Below are 17,983 nucleotides of genomic sequence, written 5' to 3'. Positions count from 1 at the left end.
CCGCATTTCTGTGCTTTCTCTTGCTGGTTTCACTTTTGAAAATGGCCGTGGGCACAGCGCTAAGGTGCTGTCCCGTGCTCCTAAGGGCAAGGAGACTCTGATGCGCCTTGTGGAGAAAGTCGAGTGTTAGATCAGCTTCACTCAAGGTGGCTCACCGGGCTGTGGGCCATGAGCTCAGTGGTAATGGATCAGTAAGGCTGCCATGCAGGAAAAGGAAGACGCAACTTGCCAATCTGTCTGAGGCTGCTCAGGCAAGCGCTAAAGTAACATCTAGTGTGTGATGAAGTTGTGGGAGATTTTGAGAGATGACAGTGGATCACGGATGACACGGTCATGAGGCTGAAGGTCAAGGAAGCTCCAGGCATGTTACCCAGGGCCCAGGAAATGGTGAGCCCTTCTCAGCTGGTGTCTTATTATAAATAAACACTACACATAATTCATTTTCTGTGAGCAATGCATGGTTACATCGGGTGTCTTTAAACACGCATAAAACAGGGCTGATGAAAATGTGACCAGATACTTGCAGGAACCTGACATTGTACCTCCAGCAGGAGCAGCAGCTCAGCACTTGCTAGTTCAGAGTTCACAGTGGCTTTTATAGAACTGAACTAGCATGGATACCAGAACTGACTGTAGCTAGAGATCATATAGGCAAACATGTACTTCAAATTGAGATATAGAAATATGTACATATATATATATATTTTATGTGTTTATATTAAAATCATATAAAATGCATGTTTACAAATTTCAATATATACACATTTATATATTTATATATACAAATTTATAAATATATATAAACTTATATATTTATAAATTTAATACATTTATGTTTAATGTATACTTATACGCATATAAATATATGAAAATAGGGGCACCTGGGTGGCTCAGTCAGTTAAGCGTCTGCCTTCGGCTCAGGTCCTGATCTCGGGGTCCTGTGATCGAGCCCCGTGTCAGGCTCCCTGCTCAGCAAGGACTCTGCTTCTCTTTCTCTCTCTGCCCCTTCCCCCACTTGTGCTCTCTCTCTCTCTCTAAATAAATAAAATCTTTAAAATATGTATACATGAAAATATGTATATATTTATACATATATATATTTTAGAGAAAGAGAGAGCACACAAGGGGGGAGGTGGTGGGGAGGGGCAGAAGGGGAGGGAGAGAGAGAGAATCTTAAGAAGGCTTCATGCTCAGTGCAGAGCCCAATGCAGGGCTTGATCTCCCGACCCTGAGATCATGACCTGTGCCAAAATCAAGAGTCCGTTGTTCAACAGACCCAGCCACCCAGATGCCCCTCTGTATTTCAATTTGAGTGAGTTTTGCCCCCATCACCTTACCACTGCTAGTTCCTGAATCGACGTTCTGCCTTCTGGGGTCACGTGCACTTGGCCCCCTTTGTTCGGGAGCTTGAATTCTGTGGCCACTGTCCGTGGCCATGCAGGTCTGGGGTGCTGGCTTCCTGCTCAGGCCGGCGGAGAGGGGGCCGTGGGTGTGGGCTCTAGAAGGGAAGCCCGGACACCATGACGCCCTCCTCCCCAGACCCACCCCTTCCTGACCACGGTGGTTGATGGTGTTCTGCTGCCAAAGATGCCTGAAGAGATTCTGGCTGAAAAGAAATTCAACTCTGTTCCCTACATCATCGGAATCAACAAGCAAGAATTTGGCTGGCTTCTTCCAATGGTGAGAATGTGGGGTCCCCCTCGGTTCTCCTCCCCCATGCATCGCATCACCCCCCCATCTCTGCTTGCAGGGCTCCCCCTTCTCCAGATGCCCCTCTGAATCCAGAGCAGCTGTCCCCTTCACACAGGTTGACATTTCCATGAGGAGCTTCTCTAGGGTGGCCCAAGTATCACCTGGGGACCCTTCTCCCCAAACATTCTCTGGCCTTCCAATCGAAGAATCCTGAAATGTGGGCGTTGGGAGGGCCTGGGGGGATGATCGCTGGGCAGACACATTTCTGTCTCTGACAGAAGACAGTGGGGCAGGTTGCCACAAGGTGCCCCCCAGAGCCAGGCCTTTCCACTCCCACAGAGCCTGGGAGAGGACAGGGCTTCCTGGCTGAATGTCTGCATTTCGAGAGGTGGCTCTCCGGGCCTGGAGGAAACAGTTTTGGGTGGTAGATTTGCATCTCAGAGGGCAGAGGAAGATTTGTGATTGCAAGCTCTCTAAAGTAAGCCACTCGAAGAGGGGGCTAGGGGACCTATCACCCTATCACCAGGTTTTGGCCAGAACAAATGGTAAATTCCCCTGGTTGCCAGGAGCTTTCTCAGGCAAGCATTTGAAGGGGCACTGGGACATTCTCCCCATCCATTCCTGGGACGAGATCTTAAGCTGTTGGCAGCCAAGGCTAGAGTTTGGTCAAGTCCCTTGACCTGGAGGTTCAGATGGAGCGTTAGGTGCAGAGTTCTGCTGTTCTCACTTCACAGACTTTCAGAGGTCACTGATGGACCAAAGCCATAATGGCAGGATTTGGGGCTTCCCAGGTCATCTGAGACAAGTGTGGGTATTTGTAAGGTCTGTGTTCCTTGCCCCAGAGCCCTCTGCTTCAACGCTAGCCAGGCCTAAACCTCTCCTGTGTGTCACCATGTCCAGGGTGGGAATTCTTGCCTGATGCACACACACACATCCTGCAAAGGCCTGGGACAGCTTCTCTTCACATTGACTTTATCCTTTGGCACGGCTTGAGTTTCTGGATAATATAAGCCCATTTGTTTCACTGATTTTGCCCAACACATCAAGGACCCGTGCTTGTCTAAGTCATGACAAAGTGACCTTTAGCCCGTATTGGTGTGGTTTGTTGATAAGTTTGATTCTTTCTGCTAGTTCTTGATGATTCACAATTGTGTCACTGTTGTCCTAACAGATGATGGGTTACCCACTCTCTGAGGGCAAGCTGGACCAGAAGACGGCCACATCACTCTTGTGGAAGTCCTACCCCGTTGTTGTAAGAGACTAGGGAACCGCAGGAACTGTCTGAGACCCAAAGAGGGACAGAGACTTGCCCCAAATCGCTGAGCAATTAAATGGCAGGGTAAAGCCCTGGGATGGAGGGTTCTGTCCCCATTTTTCTGCCGTTCCCCCCTCACCACGCAGGGTGGGGGGTGGTTGCATAGGGCTGGAGAGAGTCACCATTTGCACAAGCCATCCTGGGCTCTAGAAGCCGCATCATTCACCGGGCCGGGGGCAGGGGTCACTTCTACTTCTGCTCCATTTCAGGGAATCCCTGAGGAACTGACTCCACTGGCCACTGAGAAGTATTTAGGAGGGACAGATGACCCTGTCAAAAAGAAGGACCTGTTCTTGGACATGTGAGGAGATTTGATATTTGGTGTCCCATCTGTGACTGTGGCCCGTCACCACAGAAGTGAGTCCCAGAGGTTGGACAGGAGAGGAACACCGACCACACCGGCTTCTCTGTCTGTCCTGCCCACTTCTCAGCATAGACACATAGGTGGAAACTACCAAGGGTCAGGCCCCCAGGGCCAATCCCATATGGCCAGGGATGGGGCACCGTCTCACTTTGGGTCCACCAGAAGGCAACTCCGAAGAGAGAATTTGCATGCAAGTAGCTTATTTGGGAGGGGGTCCCAGAACACACCAGTAGAGGAGAGGAGGAGTGGCACAGAAAGGAGAAGGAAGCCAACCGGAGCTGCACAGTAAGCAGGTAGCCACTGTGAGGTGTCATGTCTCCAGTCATGTCTCTGGGCTATTCTGTGCGAGCGGCAAGGGAGCTGGGGTATTTAGCCTCCCACTCCCGGGAGTCATGGGTTAAAGCCGGTTCCCAAGGGGCTATTAATTCCCTGGAGCTCTGACTTGCGGCACACCTGGGCAGAATGGTCACTTGGTGGCCAAAGACCTCAGGCAAAGAGCTACGGATGCCAGAGGTAGAAGTCCAGCCAGTGTGCCCAGAAGCTGGGGATGTGATGAGGGACCAGCAGCATCTACCACAGGGGCTCCTCCCCTGACGTCCCTGTGGTCTCTGGGGCCAGAGGGCCAGTCTTAGAAGATACGTCTTGGAAGGTTTCCAAGATCAGAGCTAGGGGCAAACTAGTTTGTTGTCTAGTGGAGCTGGGGGTAGACTGAAGCCAAGCAGAGAATCAGGCTGGTCCAAGACCAAAAACAAAAAACAAACAAACAAACAAACAAACAAAAAAGCGAGCAATGGGAGGTGCGGAGACAGGTGTTCTAGAGAGTGTCCATGTCTGCTGCTGGCTTCTGTCGATCCTGGTGTGTGGTGGGCCTATCACAGGACCATCCAACATTGATCCGAGGCTGTGTGGGTGGAGTATGAGATCAGGGATGGATAAGCGCATCTAGAGAGGATGCATCCCTTCTGAGTGTCTTTTTGAGGTCCTCACAGGACCCCTCCTTCACCTGGTCTGCAAGCCAGGAAATGGTTCTTGGTACAGACCTCTCTCTAACCATGCTGGGAGCGTTTTAAAGTTCAGGATTTTTTAGGCATGAGAAAAAGCAGCTGAGCTGACCTGCTCTGTTCTCAAGCCCTCAGTATAGTGAGTACAGGTGCTCCTTCCTCCTCTCGAGGGTCCTGATGAAACTCGTCAGCCAGGGGCCACCTGGCGTCAAATTTGCTGTTTCATAAACTTGGTCTTGCCTCTGGATACAAGTCTGATTTGTGGTATCTTATTCTGCTTTGTCTGCTGGTCCCAGCCTTACTGGACTTGTGTTTTTTTAATCTGGTATCCTGTGACTTTGAATTCAGAGTCTTACCACGACTACACAGATTTTATCGATGGTACTCTTTCATTTTGTATTTGTCTCACTCTCTTTCTGATAAGAAAGAACTTCTCTGAATATAAATTTAATATCCTACACTGGGATATTATGTGGGAACACGTGAAGAAGAAATTCGATACTACTCTGAATTCCTCCACCGAGAAACAGCTGCTATAAATTTTTGATATATTTCTTCGAATAATCTTTCCACGTCTTACATATAACTTAGAAATTAATGTTATATTATGTTTTGTTCATAAAACACTATTTTGTAAGCCTTTGTTCAATATCAATGAAAAGTCTTCAAAAACATCCACTATTTCACAGAATGATGCATCAAAATTTACTCTAGCATTCCTCTACTATTGGATAGTCTAGCCAGATCCGTATTTTAACGCAAGAAAAAAGATTATGCTCAGCCTTATGTGCATAAATCTTTAACCAAGTCTCTAAAAGTTTTCTTAGGATTGGTTATTAGAAGTGAAATTCCCAGGCGGGCCCCTAAGAGCATTTTAAAATTCCTGATACATGTTGTGAAATTCCTTTCCAGGGTATGAGAGGGATTTCTTAATTCTCTCACTTGGGAAACTCAGATTTAAAAATAAAGATAATGCTGCTGATTTCATAAGCTTTTCTTTGCCAAAAAAAAAAGAAAGAAAGAAAGAAAGAAAGACCATCCCCATGTTTTCAATGGCATACTTAGATTACTAACTCTGTCCTCCCTGCTTCTCCTGTTTTCCTGTTATCCTAATCTGTGCCCTACTTTCCTTTGGAAACTTGTGCTTGTAGGAATTTTATACATCTCCGTGGTTTTAGGCAGAAAGCTAAAAAAAAGGGGGGGGGAAGAAAAGGAAAATTATCTTTTGTGCAGCACGCTGCCCAAAGAAGTTCTCTCCTTCACGAAAAGTCAAGGAGCTCCTTCCTAAAACTTCTGAGTGGTGGAGGCAAAGTTACAGCCCCTTCTCTCAGCGAGTTCTGCTTGACCTTGAAGCAGCTGCTAACAGGTGGATTTCAGACCCACAGAGGGTTGCTTCTTTCAGACAACACCTCTTGCTAAATCAAGGGCGCATTGACGGGGCTGAGGGAGGCAATTCGATAAATTATTGCACATCTTCATGCGGGGATGGCATATATAGTTAAGTCATTTTTGGACAAATATTTAATGATATGGAGAAATGATTATCATTTATTTCAAAATGACATATCCAACATCATCCCATTTTATATGCATAGGTAGGGTATATGCTAAAATACGAACACAGGTGTTTTCGAGCGGTGGGATTATAAGTGATCTTTTTGTTCATCCATTGTTTCTGCTCCTTCCAAGTTTCTTATTGTACACACGGGGGAAAAGCTGTTCAATGTCTCCTCCAGCCCCACTGGGGGCCCGGCCATCCCCCCATCAGAGTCACTCCTCTGTGGGGTGCTAGGGTCCATGCAAAGCGCTGAGCTCCCCAGGATGCTGGCCCCCAACTGAGCCCTGAAGGAGTGAGTGAACAGCTCTGGATGAAGCCATTTGCAGGAAAGCTGACCCCTTCTGGGGGCTCAGAAAGGGGGTTCCAAGAGCAGGGACTGGGAGAAGACGAGAGAGCCACCTTTGTCCTCCCTCAGAGATCCCCCTTCTCTCTGCTGCCACCACCCTGGGCCTGGCAGGAGGCAAGATACGAGGTGATGGAGAAATAGAAAATGTTGGGTTTTTGGTTTCCCGAGATGCAAGAGACAGATTGTGCCCTTTCCCCATGTTTGTATTTAAATAGCTGTCAGACCAGCAACTCAGATTTGCGTCACTCCTCCCTAGAAATTAGATGAGAAAAACACTGGAAACTATTCAGACTGGGCAGAATAGAGGGCACCTGCCGGGCTGCAGACAGCCTGCGAAGGAGTCGGACCCAGCCTGTTTCTAGTGAAAGGTGGGAGTGTCAGCTGTCTGTACGTAGATGTGTGTGGGAACGCATTGGTAGGCAACGGCATCTGTGGGGGTTGACCCAAGGCCCCATAACGATAGTCAGTTTGAATGGATGTACGCCCCCAGTTTCAACATTTTATTCATTCAACCTGCATTCATTGAGCCACTCAATACCTGGCACAAAGCCAGTTTCAACTCCACCAAAGGTGCGTCTTTAAGCAAATCATGGACCTTTCCCAAAGCTCTATTTCTCTGTTGTGCTGGTAGCCGGGGGTTTTCTGCAGGTCCACACAGTGTCTAGCACACAGGTGGCTCTGACACTGGGCAGTGGCTATTAATGTTGCTGTTGTTGTGTACCCAGGACCCGGGTGGACCTCCCTGTCCCTGAGCACCCAGGGCCCCGGAGACCTCGGCGCCATCCAGGTGTGCGTCTGATAAAATGAACTGTGTGTGAATCCATCTCTTCCCAGATGCCGGAGCCCCCACCTACATGTATGAGTTCCAGTATCGTCCAAGCTTCTCGTCAGACCTGAAACCCAAGATGGTGGTAGGGGACCACGGGGATGAGCTCTTCTCCGTCTTCGGGGCCCCACTTTTGAAAGGTGATGGCCCTTTGGTGACTACAGACTTGGAGTTAGAAGATCTGGGTTTGAGTCTCAGTTTGGTGGCGGCCTTGGGCAGGTCCCCCTTTCTCTCTGGTTCTTACCAAATACACCAGAGCAGGATTGAGCTACAAAGATTTCCAGCCTTTCTCTTTCTTCGACCCACATGATGGAGAAGGTGTAAACATGTGTCCCTGTTTGTAGTGTCTGAGAATTTGGGCCCGGGTATCCCTAAGACACCTGGCGGGTCACCTACAGGGCCCTGCTCAAGGGCCAGAATGCCACCGCTCCCCGCCCACTCACAAGAGTGCGCCAGAATGTGAGTGAGAGTAAGGTCAGAATGGGTGTTGACCTTGAATCGGGACTAATGTGCATCTGTGTGTCTGTTCAACCATCTATCTACCTAAAACACGTTTCTAAACTTAATATATTTAATAATATAATACTTTAAAGAAGACCTCTCACAAATATCTCCAACGTCCTAACTAGCAGCAGTTAGAGATGCCATGCGTGTGACTCGCCTCAGGACTGTTTATGACATACCAGCGCCTCTGGGCGTTAAGCGCTCGGGTTATTTTTCAGATTCTTTGAAAAATGTGGGTGGGTGAAGGAGATTGAGGAAAGGCCCCAAGGAGCACAAACCCGAGGTGGGGTTGCGGTGGTGGACCCCCTGGGTGTGGCGCTGGGACCTCGACGGGTGAGGGGAGGGCAGGATGTATAGGCATAGATGGCAAAGGTGGCCGGCTTACGGACTGACCGCAGCCCTCCCCTGCGTCCTCCATCAGGAACTCCCGAGCTTAAAGTGCACACAAATTACCCAGATCTTCCTGAAATGCGGGTTTTGATGCAGCAGATCCGGAGTAGGGCTCAGATTCTGAATTTCCCACAAGCTGTCCAGGGCTGCTGACCATAAACCACGCTTGGAGTAGCAAAGGCTTTTTTTCTTCTTCCCCACAGGAGGTGCCTCAGAAGAGGAGGGCAGACTCAGCAAGATGGTGATGAAACTATGGGCCAACTTCGCCCGGAATGGGTGAGCCCAGTGGCAAAGATGGAGCAAGGCTGGGGGAGGGCCTGGCGTGTTGATTCCCAGCCCTGGGACCCTAACACTGAGAGTTCCCTGAGAGTGGACAGGCTCCCTAGGATTTGGTGAACTCCCTGCCTCTGGAGGTGAATGAGCTTCCTGGCGGAAATGAAACCAAGAGGTCTCGTGAATCTCAAAGTGTTGTTGGGGGACCCACAGTAGCTTTGGGTAATTCTCACTTGATTCTGTTCCCAGGAACCCCAATGGGGAAGGGCTGCCCTCTTGGCCCGCATACGACCAGGAGGAAGGGTACCTGCAGATTGGAGTTACCACTCAGCCAGCCCAGAAGCTAAAAGACCAGGAAGTGGCTTTCTGGACTGAGCTTCTGGCCAAGGGGGAAGCGGAAAAGCCACCTCACTCAAAACACGTCGAGCTGTGAATGGGAGGCCTGGCTGGCCTTGGGGCCCGGGGAGCCCAGACAGGGGTGTTCTAGAGAAGGTGTTTATGAGGCAAAGAGGATCTTGTTGTGAAGGCTGGGGATTGTCTGGTGGAGGAAGGCAGAGGTCAGGGAGGGGGAATTGTGGCTTCAATTTGGGGAATAAATTCTTTTGGAGACCAAGTCAGTGTCTGTGTCTTGGGCTCAGAAAAGGATGAATAGGGTGTGCACCGTTGTCTGGAAGGTGCCTCTGGTGGGGACGGCTTGGCCCTGGGAGCTGCCAAGGGGGACTCTGCCTCTGCTCTGTGTGTCCGGGCCCTCAACAGCTTCCAACAACGGGATGTGGGGTGGCCAGAGTGCAGTGTCCCTCCTTCCATGCAACACTTTGAGGTGAATACGTGCTATCAACCTCATGAACGTTAACACGAGGCCTGAGAAAACTCAACGAGGAAGTGGCAGACAGGACCAAGTACATAATTTTCTGTGCAAAATAAAAATAAGCCTTTACTTTAACAAATTATTAAGAATTTCAAGATGACAATAGCAGAGCATGAAACCAACCATGAGCCTAGGGCTCTGGGTCTCACACCTATGAAGCCCACCCTGGCGACAGAGCTGGGATATAAACCTTAGCATATAAATATATGATAACATATAAACATATAAACCTGGCTCTAGAACTTGAGCCTGCAGAGCAATCCTTCCTTCCTAAACAGGACACTTCATAAAAATCCTATTCTGGGCTTGTCCTGATCCCCTGAGTTCAGGGGCTTCCTGCCAAAGGCACCCGTTTGACTGACGGTTCTCTGCTGCCCTCTAGTGGGCGATGTCCATATAGCCACATCTGCTTCAGGGATGGATCCAGGACCGTAACTCCAGGCAGAGAGACCCCAGCAATGTCCCTGGGGGTTCTGGATTGTGCCTGAGCTGACACTTCCAGGGGCAGCATTCAGACTGGTCTCTTGCAGACTCCAGACTCCTAACCATGCAGGGGCGGCTTAGGTAGGTGCTTCCCAAGTCTCACTCCTACTTCCCCTGAGATGAAGTGTCTCTTGGCCCTGGTGGTCTTCCCAGCCTCCAACAGGACTAAGCCAGTTCCAGGCACCTCCGAAGCGCTCAGGAAACTCCACTCACGTAGCACTTCTCTGCAAAGGATCTGTCCTTGGCCTCCCAGTTGGGCTGGTGAAAGGTTCCTAACTGGTCTCCCTTCCCCTTATCCTCCATGCTTCCGAGCCAGAGCGATCCATCTGACTGGCCACCCTTGTGTTCACCTTGCTAGAGATGCACCCTTTGCCACCTGAGTTTTCAGCTCCACTCATTTAAGAGTCTGGGCTGGCCTCTTCACTTGCTTTGGTAGTAAAATATGCAGAAGTGATGCCGTGCCTCAAGAGGACTTGCCCATGTGCACGCATGCTCTTGAACCCCCGTGGCTGCCGTGTGAACAAGCCTAGGCTGGCCTGCTGGGAATGACACATCCCATGGAGGGGGGCCATGCCAGCAGAGGCTGTCGAGGACCAGCCAGCCTCCCACTGACCCACAGCTGCAGACACTTGAGTGAGCCCAGTCAAGATCAGCTGAGGCCAGCCAGGTCGGTGGAACTTGCCGGGTGGTCTGCAGGCCCATCAGCCAAATACGTGGCTACTGTTTTACATTTCAGGGGTGGTTTATTACACAGCAACTACCTCCAGATGGACTATGTGACACCCAAGTATGATTGTATCCAACCACCGACCTAAAACTTTTTAATGGCTCCTCGTTGCCCTCTGGAAAAAGTTCCATCTCCCTGTCCCAGCTTGGGAGGGCCCTCATCATCTGGATTTTACTTCTTCTTCTTCTTTTTAAGATTTTATTTATTTGACAGAGAGAGAGAGAGAGAGAGAGACCACAACAGGGGAGAGCAGCAGGCAGAGGGAGAGGAAGAAGCAGGCTCCCTGCAGAGCAGAGGAGCCCGATGAGGGACTCGATCCCAGGACCCCAGGATCATGACCTGAGCCGAAGGCAATCGCTTAACCAACTGAGCCACCCAGGCGTCCTGGATTTTACTTTTCTCTGCTGCCCTTCCACTTGGAAATTTCCGCTGCATATTTCTTCAGATCCTTCGTCTCATGACCTGGAGTTTTCCCCCTGACTCAGCTCAAGTATCACCTGTTGTGGGCACCCCTCTCTGGTCTCCCCAGGTGGGGTTCTGTGCATGATTTCTCTGCCAGGTTTGGAGATGGCCTTCTCTCATCTCTGTAAACCCAACCATCTACTGAGGGCCGACCATGTGCCAGGAACTCATCTAGACACAGGAGAGATAAATAGAAGTGTTTGCTGCCTTCTGTCCCCAAGGCTGCTGGTCCCCTGAAAGATCCTTTCAACAAATTGTGGCAGGTTTGGTGGGAGGGGTAGGTTAGGAGAGGCTTTTTTTTTTTTTTAAGGGTGACAACATGAGGGACAGATAAGAGTCAACCAGTTTCAGAGAGATGGGGAAAGGCTCAGGGATGAGGCTCAGGGGCATGGGGTGTCCTTGGGGACACATCTGCAGCTAGTATGGGGTGACCAGAGCAGAGAGCAGGAATGAAATGAGGAAGGAGTCTGGATTTACTTTGAAGGCACAGGGGAGACACCTGTGGGCTACAAATAAGCATGCAGTAGGTGCTCAATATATGTTTCCTTATCAGCATACCATCTGCGCCCTCCATCAGACTAAGAGTTTCCCAGTGACAAGGGTTATTCCTTCTTTGTCCACCCCAGTTCCTCTCTGGTACATACTAGGACTAGGTATGGTTCTCATCAGTGAATGAGTGAATCAATGAGTAAATAAATCCACCCAAGATATAACAAAACAAACCAAATGGATCTTTTCATCCAGACAAGAATTACTTTTCACTCCTCTGGTTCGGGGAAGTGAGGGTCCCCACAGGCGCTGAGGAGGGTCTGGAGAACAAAGACCCCTAGTCCTCCCTGCTTTCCTCGGCCTCTGCGCGGCGGCAGAAGTGTGCGTTAGTGCCATCTGGAGGCCATGGCCATATTCTGTGTTGATCCGCTTCTTCCGTTGCTAAGGGGCAGTCAGGCCCCAGAAGGTGAGAGGGAAGCTGGAGCGGGCAGAAACGCTCTGCTCAGCAGACATGCATCCCCACCCGCTCAGCCAGCTTCGAGGGGCCTCTGTGGATGCCAACCCAGGTCTGCCTGTCCTCACCCTGCAAGACCTGAGCCCTGAGTACCCCCCAAGAGAGAAACTGATCACAGCCCACGGGACAGAGAAGCCCTTATCAGTGGCTGCTCAGCCCCTCCCAGGCCTGAGGCCGACACAGCCAGGAGCTGATGAGCAGTCCACCAGAAGGCACTTAGTTGCCAGATCCTCCAGGAGTCTCTGGCCACCACACTTCGGTCTGCTCCTCCTCTGGGTTGGAGCTGAGGTCAAGCAGCTGAGGTCTGCCTGAGTCGATGCCCAGCTGGGGGAGCCTCTCTCGTGCCAACAACCTAATGGGGGCTGACAGCGGAGGGCTTGGGGGGCAGGCGGGTCCTGCAGAATCCTGGCTATTGCCTGGCAAGGCCTCTGGGCCCTGGTATTTCCCAAAGCTTGAACTTCCTGCCAGGGGGTCACGTGCACTGGGGCGCAGGGAGACTCGGATTTGGCTACCCAGACCCCAGTTCAAACCTCGGCGGCACCAGCCGAAGGAGGAGACAAAGGAACAGAGACACTGTTTGGGCTGCAGGAAAACGCAGCAATGGCCACACCGCCTTTGAAATGGGCAGACGTGGGGGAGGGGCGGGAGATGGACATTTGTCACTGAGCTGATCTGCACGAAACATGTAACAATGAACTGCGGAGCAGGCACTGTTCTGAACACAATGTTAACATTTAGTCCTCCCCATGGCCCCAGCTCTTGTCCTTCAGTGGCTGGGAGTCCTTGAGTGAATGGGTCACCTGTCAACTCCAGCCCCCAACTTCCTGGTCTGTCCGGTGGGCACACTGTGGTTGTTGCCACCAACCTCACAGGGTCGCTGTCGGGAAAACCAAGGACGTGGTGGATGTGGGATGGGTCCAGTGAAAACCCAACATGAATAGGGTGACAGACATTTAGACATAAGCTCTGTTGTCATCCTCGTTTGGTTGGGGTTGGAGAAGAGAGACCAACACCACGTATCACCAGAAGAGAGAGGCCCCCAAAGGTTATATATATATATATATATATACCCATGAGTCTCAAACATCTGAGAGTCTGATGCACGTATGCATTCTCTCTCCCCCAGAAGTAGACACAAACTCATCAAAGACAAAATTCAAAAATTTCCAAAAGTCTGGAAGTCCATCCATAAACAGTTTTCATAACCCCTGACCCATTACACAGATGAACAAATTGAGGCCCAAAGAGAGTGCCTCACACCTATCAGTGCCTTCAGAAGGAGACAGAAATGAAGCTATAGCTCTCCCCAAGCAGGTCAGGGGTGCGATTCAATGGGGGGACGTGGAAAAGCCTGCTGGTTGCCTCAAGCGAGGCTCACCTGTGCGGGCTTCTCCGGCCACATCTGTCAGCCGAGGGCACAGGGCGGCAGTCAGGGTTGCCAGGCGCCCCGTGGTCCCCAGAAGAGCTGCCCTTTCTGCTTCTGGCCCAGCCTCCCTCCTCTACACCCGCAGGGCGGCTTACTCATTAAATGTCAGCACGCACAAAGGGAAGGCTGGAAACGGGGCTGCCTTTCGTTTGATTCATTATAAAAAACCCTAAGTCCGATTTTAGAGTTCAAACAGAACAATCAGAATTCTAATACCCTCTCTGGGATGTCTGCCCAATGGCAACTTGACAGGCCAAATCACTCCCCACCCCAAGATCCTTGGCACGAGGGTATTGCTTGTGTCAACGCTGCCGCACGAGGTTGGGCTCATGACTCTCCACAAAGAAGCTCCCTGGAAAGGCCTTTAGAGGTTGTGCAACCTCTCTCCCCCACCCCTGCAGGACACCGAGTCCCCTCTATAACCTACCCGAGAGACATTGTCTGCTAGCTGCTTACAAATCTCTAGTGATGGGAAGCTCACCACTTGCAGCCTATTTTCTGTTCTGGTCTAATCTTGCAAGCTCTCTTCTTGGACTTCCTATTGCTGCTTTCAGTTCAGCCCTTGGGTTCACCACCCACTCCCTGATAGCCTTTACATATTTGGAGACATACACTGGATTGCTCTTTGTCAATACCTCGTTTATATCGATGTCACTTTAAAAATAATAATTAAAAGTTAAAAATAATAACAAAAATAGTAACAATAGTTATTTAAAATAATAATAATAGTACGTAGCAACAAGGACCTACGTGTTAATATACCTTCTCTCCGCAAAAAAATGCACACATGCAATAATGGATTGTGCACCGAATGTAATCCAACTGAAGGTTCTGATCCCCTTGAAATTCAGCCCCAGAAATGAAAAAGCAAAGCTAGATACCTAACTTGGTGTTACTTGGTATCCATTTCCTATTTAAATAAAAATATGTCTTAAATAAAACAAATGTATCTATTTTAGTAAGTACTTTGAATTTTAAAAAATAAATAAAAAATTTAAAAAAATATGTGTCATTCTCAGAGCTGGGATTACAGATTTCACCACTTCTAGTCTCCTGTTCCATGGGCTATACAAAGAGTTATCTGGGTGAGAAGTGGACCTCTATGACCAGAGGCTCCTCTTTACCAGCGGGAGGCTGATCGCAGACACACCCGCTGCCTTACGCAATTCATAGCATTTTACCTTCTTGGCAGAAAGAACCCAACTACCAGATATGTGGCACAGGAAATATCCTTTATTACTCTGTAGACTTATTTTTCCATGAAGAGAACAGCTTTTAAAATAAATCCACACCAGACAGAGAAACCTGCATGACATTGGTACAGTCCATGACACAGAGAGGGCACCACTGGAACAATCCTTATTTACACAGAAGTGGAGAAGCAGAGGGACGAGGGCGGGTACCCCAAAAGCAACTTCACATTTACCAGTGTCTTTGGCGGCAGTAACGATGCGGACGCCCGCACAGCTGCGGATCCTGGGGCTCACATGGGCATGACACGCGTCACCCTCAACATCCTCAAAACAAAAGGGTTGGATTTTATTTTTTAAATACCCAGTGTTTCTGGCATCCATTGAGGACATACCAGAGAAGGAGGAACTACTGAATGTCCAGAAAAATCCACATTCTGGAGGCCAGAAATCGGACATTGCTCTACTTCACAGGTTACGGGTCACCAGATCATTCTGGAAGGTCCTGCGGTAAACGATGTACTTCCCTCACTGTACATCTAGCACAAGAACATTGTCATGGAGACAGGAACATTTTTTTAACTGGATGGGACCTTCAATTATGGGATCCAAGCTTTGCTTGTGCAAAGAACCCCGGAGCCCCGAGAGATAAAGCTCCCCCCTCCCCAGGAGCCCAGCGAGGCTGCAGACCCAGGTCCCTGTGGCTCGGAATGCTGAGCTGTGCATGCTTTTCTCCCTTCTCCCTCCCCTGGCTTCCAAAGGAAATAAACAAATGAAATGAGCTCAGCGGGCTTCTCTACTAAGAAATGACTTCTTTGGTAAGAATGCTTCGGGCTCACATCACCAGGGCTGCAAAACGGGTCCTACACCCAGAGACAGCCAACACCCCCTCCCACCCCGGGCGGGGCTGCCGTCCGAGAATTAAGGCAGCTTCGGAGACTTGTATTCAGCAGGACGTTTGGCAAGAGTTGGCAGCTCCCCTTTCTCCTTTGTGTCCTCTGCATCTAGAATGAAGACCCGCTCACAGGTGGACACGGAATCACTGGACACTGAGCAGATGTTAACGCGGTGGTCTTAAACCGATATTTTACATTTCATGGAAAATAATAATCCTTTAAAAATCTGGTAAAATGCAAAAGTGTCATATACAGTACACGGGAGTACCCTCATGTCGGGTAACCTCTGCTATCAAAAAAAGGCCACAAAAAAGAAGTCAAGCGTGACTCAGGATCAAGGACGTACTCCCCCTCCACTAAGTGTGGGTGGAAGGTGAGCCCAGAGTGTCTGCCGGCACCTCCAAGGCTTCCAAGGGCTTCCTGGGTCCCCCTGCCACCCCCAGGGGAGGGGGGCCACACCCGCCCTCGCCCCTCGCCCCAAGCTCAGGAGCCCACTCCCCCCCCGCAAAGCAGCACCATTGCGTTGGTTTGGTGTTGGATCAGCTAGCACCACATCTCCGATTCACCCTTGGGACAAATATCTAGAGGCAGAAAGGCCACATGCGGATGGCAGTTTCTCTCTGGAGGGTGTCCCTGTTCTGATACACACAGGCTTTTCTGTTCACCCTCATTTCAGCCAGCCAGCCTCCGCGGTCACACCCCGCTGTTCCCCGGAGCGGCTGTGTTCATCCGAAAGGGAGCGGCTCAACGATCTCCTCTGGCAACTAGCTAGATGGGACCAAACGACATCCTCTCCCCTCTCTCCTTCTTCCAACACATTGTTCTTTGGCTAAGAGACCCCATCTGGCTGTTCGACTGGGTTTTGTTTATTTTTAATGACAGCCTGGGTGGGGGGAAACCCTAGTGTGCAGGGGATTTCAGAGTGCTCTGGGCTGAGAGTCCAGGGATCTGAGCTGAGGGTCTGACTGGATCCCTTAGGAGCTGACAGCGCTTGAACCAGAGTGCCCGAAATGCTGGGCCTTGGTGTTCCCATCTCGGAAATGGGGACAGAGACCGGCCCTGCAGCCCTTGCTGGGAAGACGGGGGGTGACAGGGATGAAAGCGCTTTGTGGAAAACAAGCGTAACACCGAGGGAAGAATTACCCTTCACGGGGCCAGATCCCACCTGAGATGGGTCACCCTGCCCTCATCACCCAGACCCCCACCTTACTGTTCTACTCTGTTGGATGCTCCACTCCCAGGACCCGCCTTCCACAGTGGTCTAAGACACCTGCCACCTGGGCTGCCGCAGACTTAGAGCTGGCCTTTTTACACGAAAAGACCAAAAGTCTTCTGATTTTCCCTCTTTTCTCCAAAAAATGACCCACGGACACTGACTTAGCAGGGCAATCTCAGGACCGTCAGAGAGGAAACCACCTCGCTGCCCCCAGCTGGCCCTCTTATAACCCTCTTCCACAAACTGCATGATCCATTGGTCAGGCTCAGGGACACCCCAGGTTTATGCAAAGCACCTTCCGGATGTGTGTCTTCCTACACCCCCAGTATAAGTGGCCTCTTTATTTATTTACTTATGGCCCAAGATTCTTCAACAGGGGCTTCCACAGTCACAACAAGAACCTCTGAATCTCGATTTCCAGCGGGTACATAAGAAGAGACTCAAGCCATAAACAGAAACCCCAAACAGATGCCACCACCTTAACCAAACTACGAATGCGTTCTCTGAAGGAGCTGAAACTAACCACCACCACCAGAGGGCGCCACGCGTGAACATGTAACAGAAGTGAAGCTGGAAATTCTCTAAAACCACCAACCCGCTCCATCAACTCAGAATATTCTCCCCTCGACTTGAGTGACCAGGTTGCTCTGTACTTGGTCCCACCCTGCCCTCAGGTGCTAAGTCCAGACCATGAAGAGAGACAAAGGGAGTTTTCGGGGCCACCCCCTATCACTTGAAAAGCCCGGGGACCGTACTGGGTGGGAGACCTTGCTGGGTGGGATTCCCCAGGAAGAATGCTCCAGAACACACACACACACATCAGACTCAGCTGAGCCAGAGTGAAAACTGACTGTGAAGGTTTCTGCTCACAATCCCCCAAAGCATCTATCCATAGACCCAAGACAGAGACACACCAACCCCAGCTCCCTGACCAAGGTTCAGACACCACAGCGCTGACCAGGTGGCAAGAGAAAGGATTCCCTGCCCCAGACCCAGCGGGGCTTTTTGTGTGTGTTTGGCTTTATGATGTCTCACCAAGAGGAACATCCCCTCTCTGATTTGGCCGACAGGATTTCTTCCGTGACCCAAAGTACAAGCACGCGTGGTGGGGAATTCCGCCCGAGCCATGGAGCTCAGCTTGGGCCAGATCCCAAAGCGGCGTGAGACCTTCTCCACACAAAAGAGGTTCAACAGAAGTTATTCTTCCATTTCCCTCCCCTCCTCTTCTCCCTTGAGGCTTTCCAAATCTGAACTCAAAGCCCCCGGGCCCGATGAACAGAAGGTGAATAAAAACCAGGTCACTAAACCATTTGTAACTGGGGAAAGAGGAAGAGGGACGGAAAGACACATCTTTCAGGAGAGGATTTTCAAGACTGTGCCCGGGGTGGTAGCGAAGCCTTGGACCTGGACACGGGCGCGGCAGGGCTCCTCCCTGGGGCCAGG

At 50.4% G+C, this 17,983-nt stretch overlaps 1 protein-coding gene across 1 annotated transcript in view; it reads left to right on the top strand.

The window, feature by feature from the left end:
• The window catches only part of CES1 (carboxylesterase 1), a 42,376-nt gene extending 33,674 nt beyond the window's left edge, over nucleotides 1–8,702 (top strand). The window contains 6 exon segments of the mRNA XM_088027116.1: nucleotides 1,540–1,680; nucleotides 2,864–2,944; nucleotides 3,217–3,364; nucleotides 7,111–7,242; nucleotides 8,200–8,272; nucleotides 8,519–8,702. Coding sequence (XP_087883242.1) covers nucleotides 1,540–1,680; nucleotides 2,864–2,944; nucleotides 3,217–3,364; nucleotides 7,111–7,242; nucleotides 8,200–8,272; nucleotides 8,519–8,702 — 759 coding nt within the window.
• The last annotated feature ends 9,281 nt before the right edge of the window (nucleotides 8,703–17,983 follow it).

The sequence above is a fragment of the Eumetopias jubatus genome, unplaced genomic scaffold (assembly GCF_037043125.1).
Source record: "Eumetopias jubatus isolate StellerSeaLion01/CBP00866 unplaced genomic scaffold, mEumJub1_p1.0 scaffold_10, whole genome shotgun sequence".
Taxonomy (NCBI): domain Eukaryota; kingdom Metazoa; phylum Chordata; class Mammalia; order Carnivora; family Otariidae; genus Eumetopias; species Eumetopias jubatus.
The sequence above is the reverse complement of the archived record's forward strand: the minus strand, read 5'-3'. Positions and strand labels throughout refer to the sequence as shown.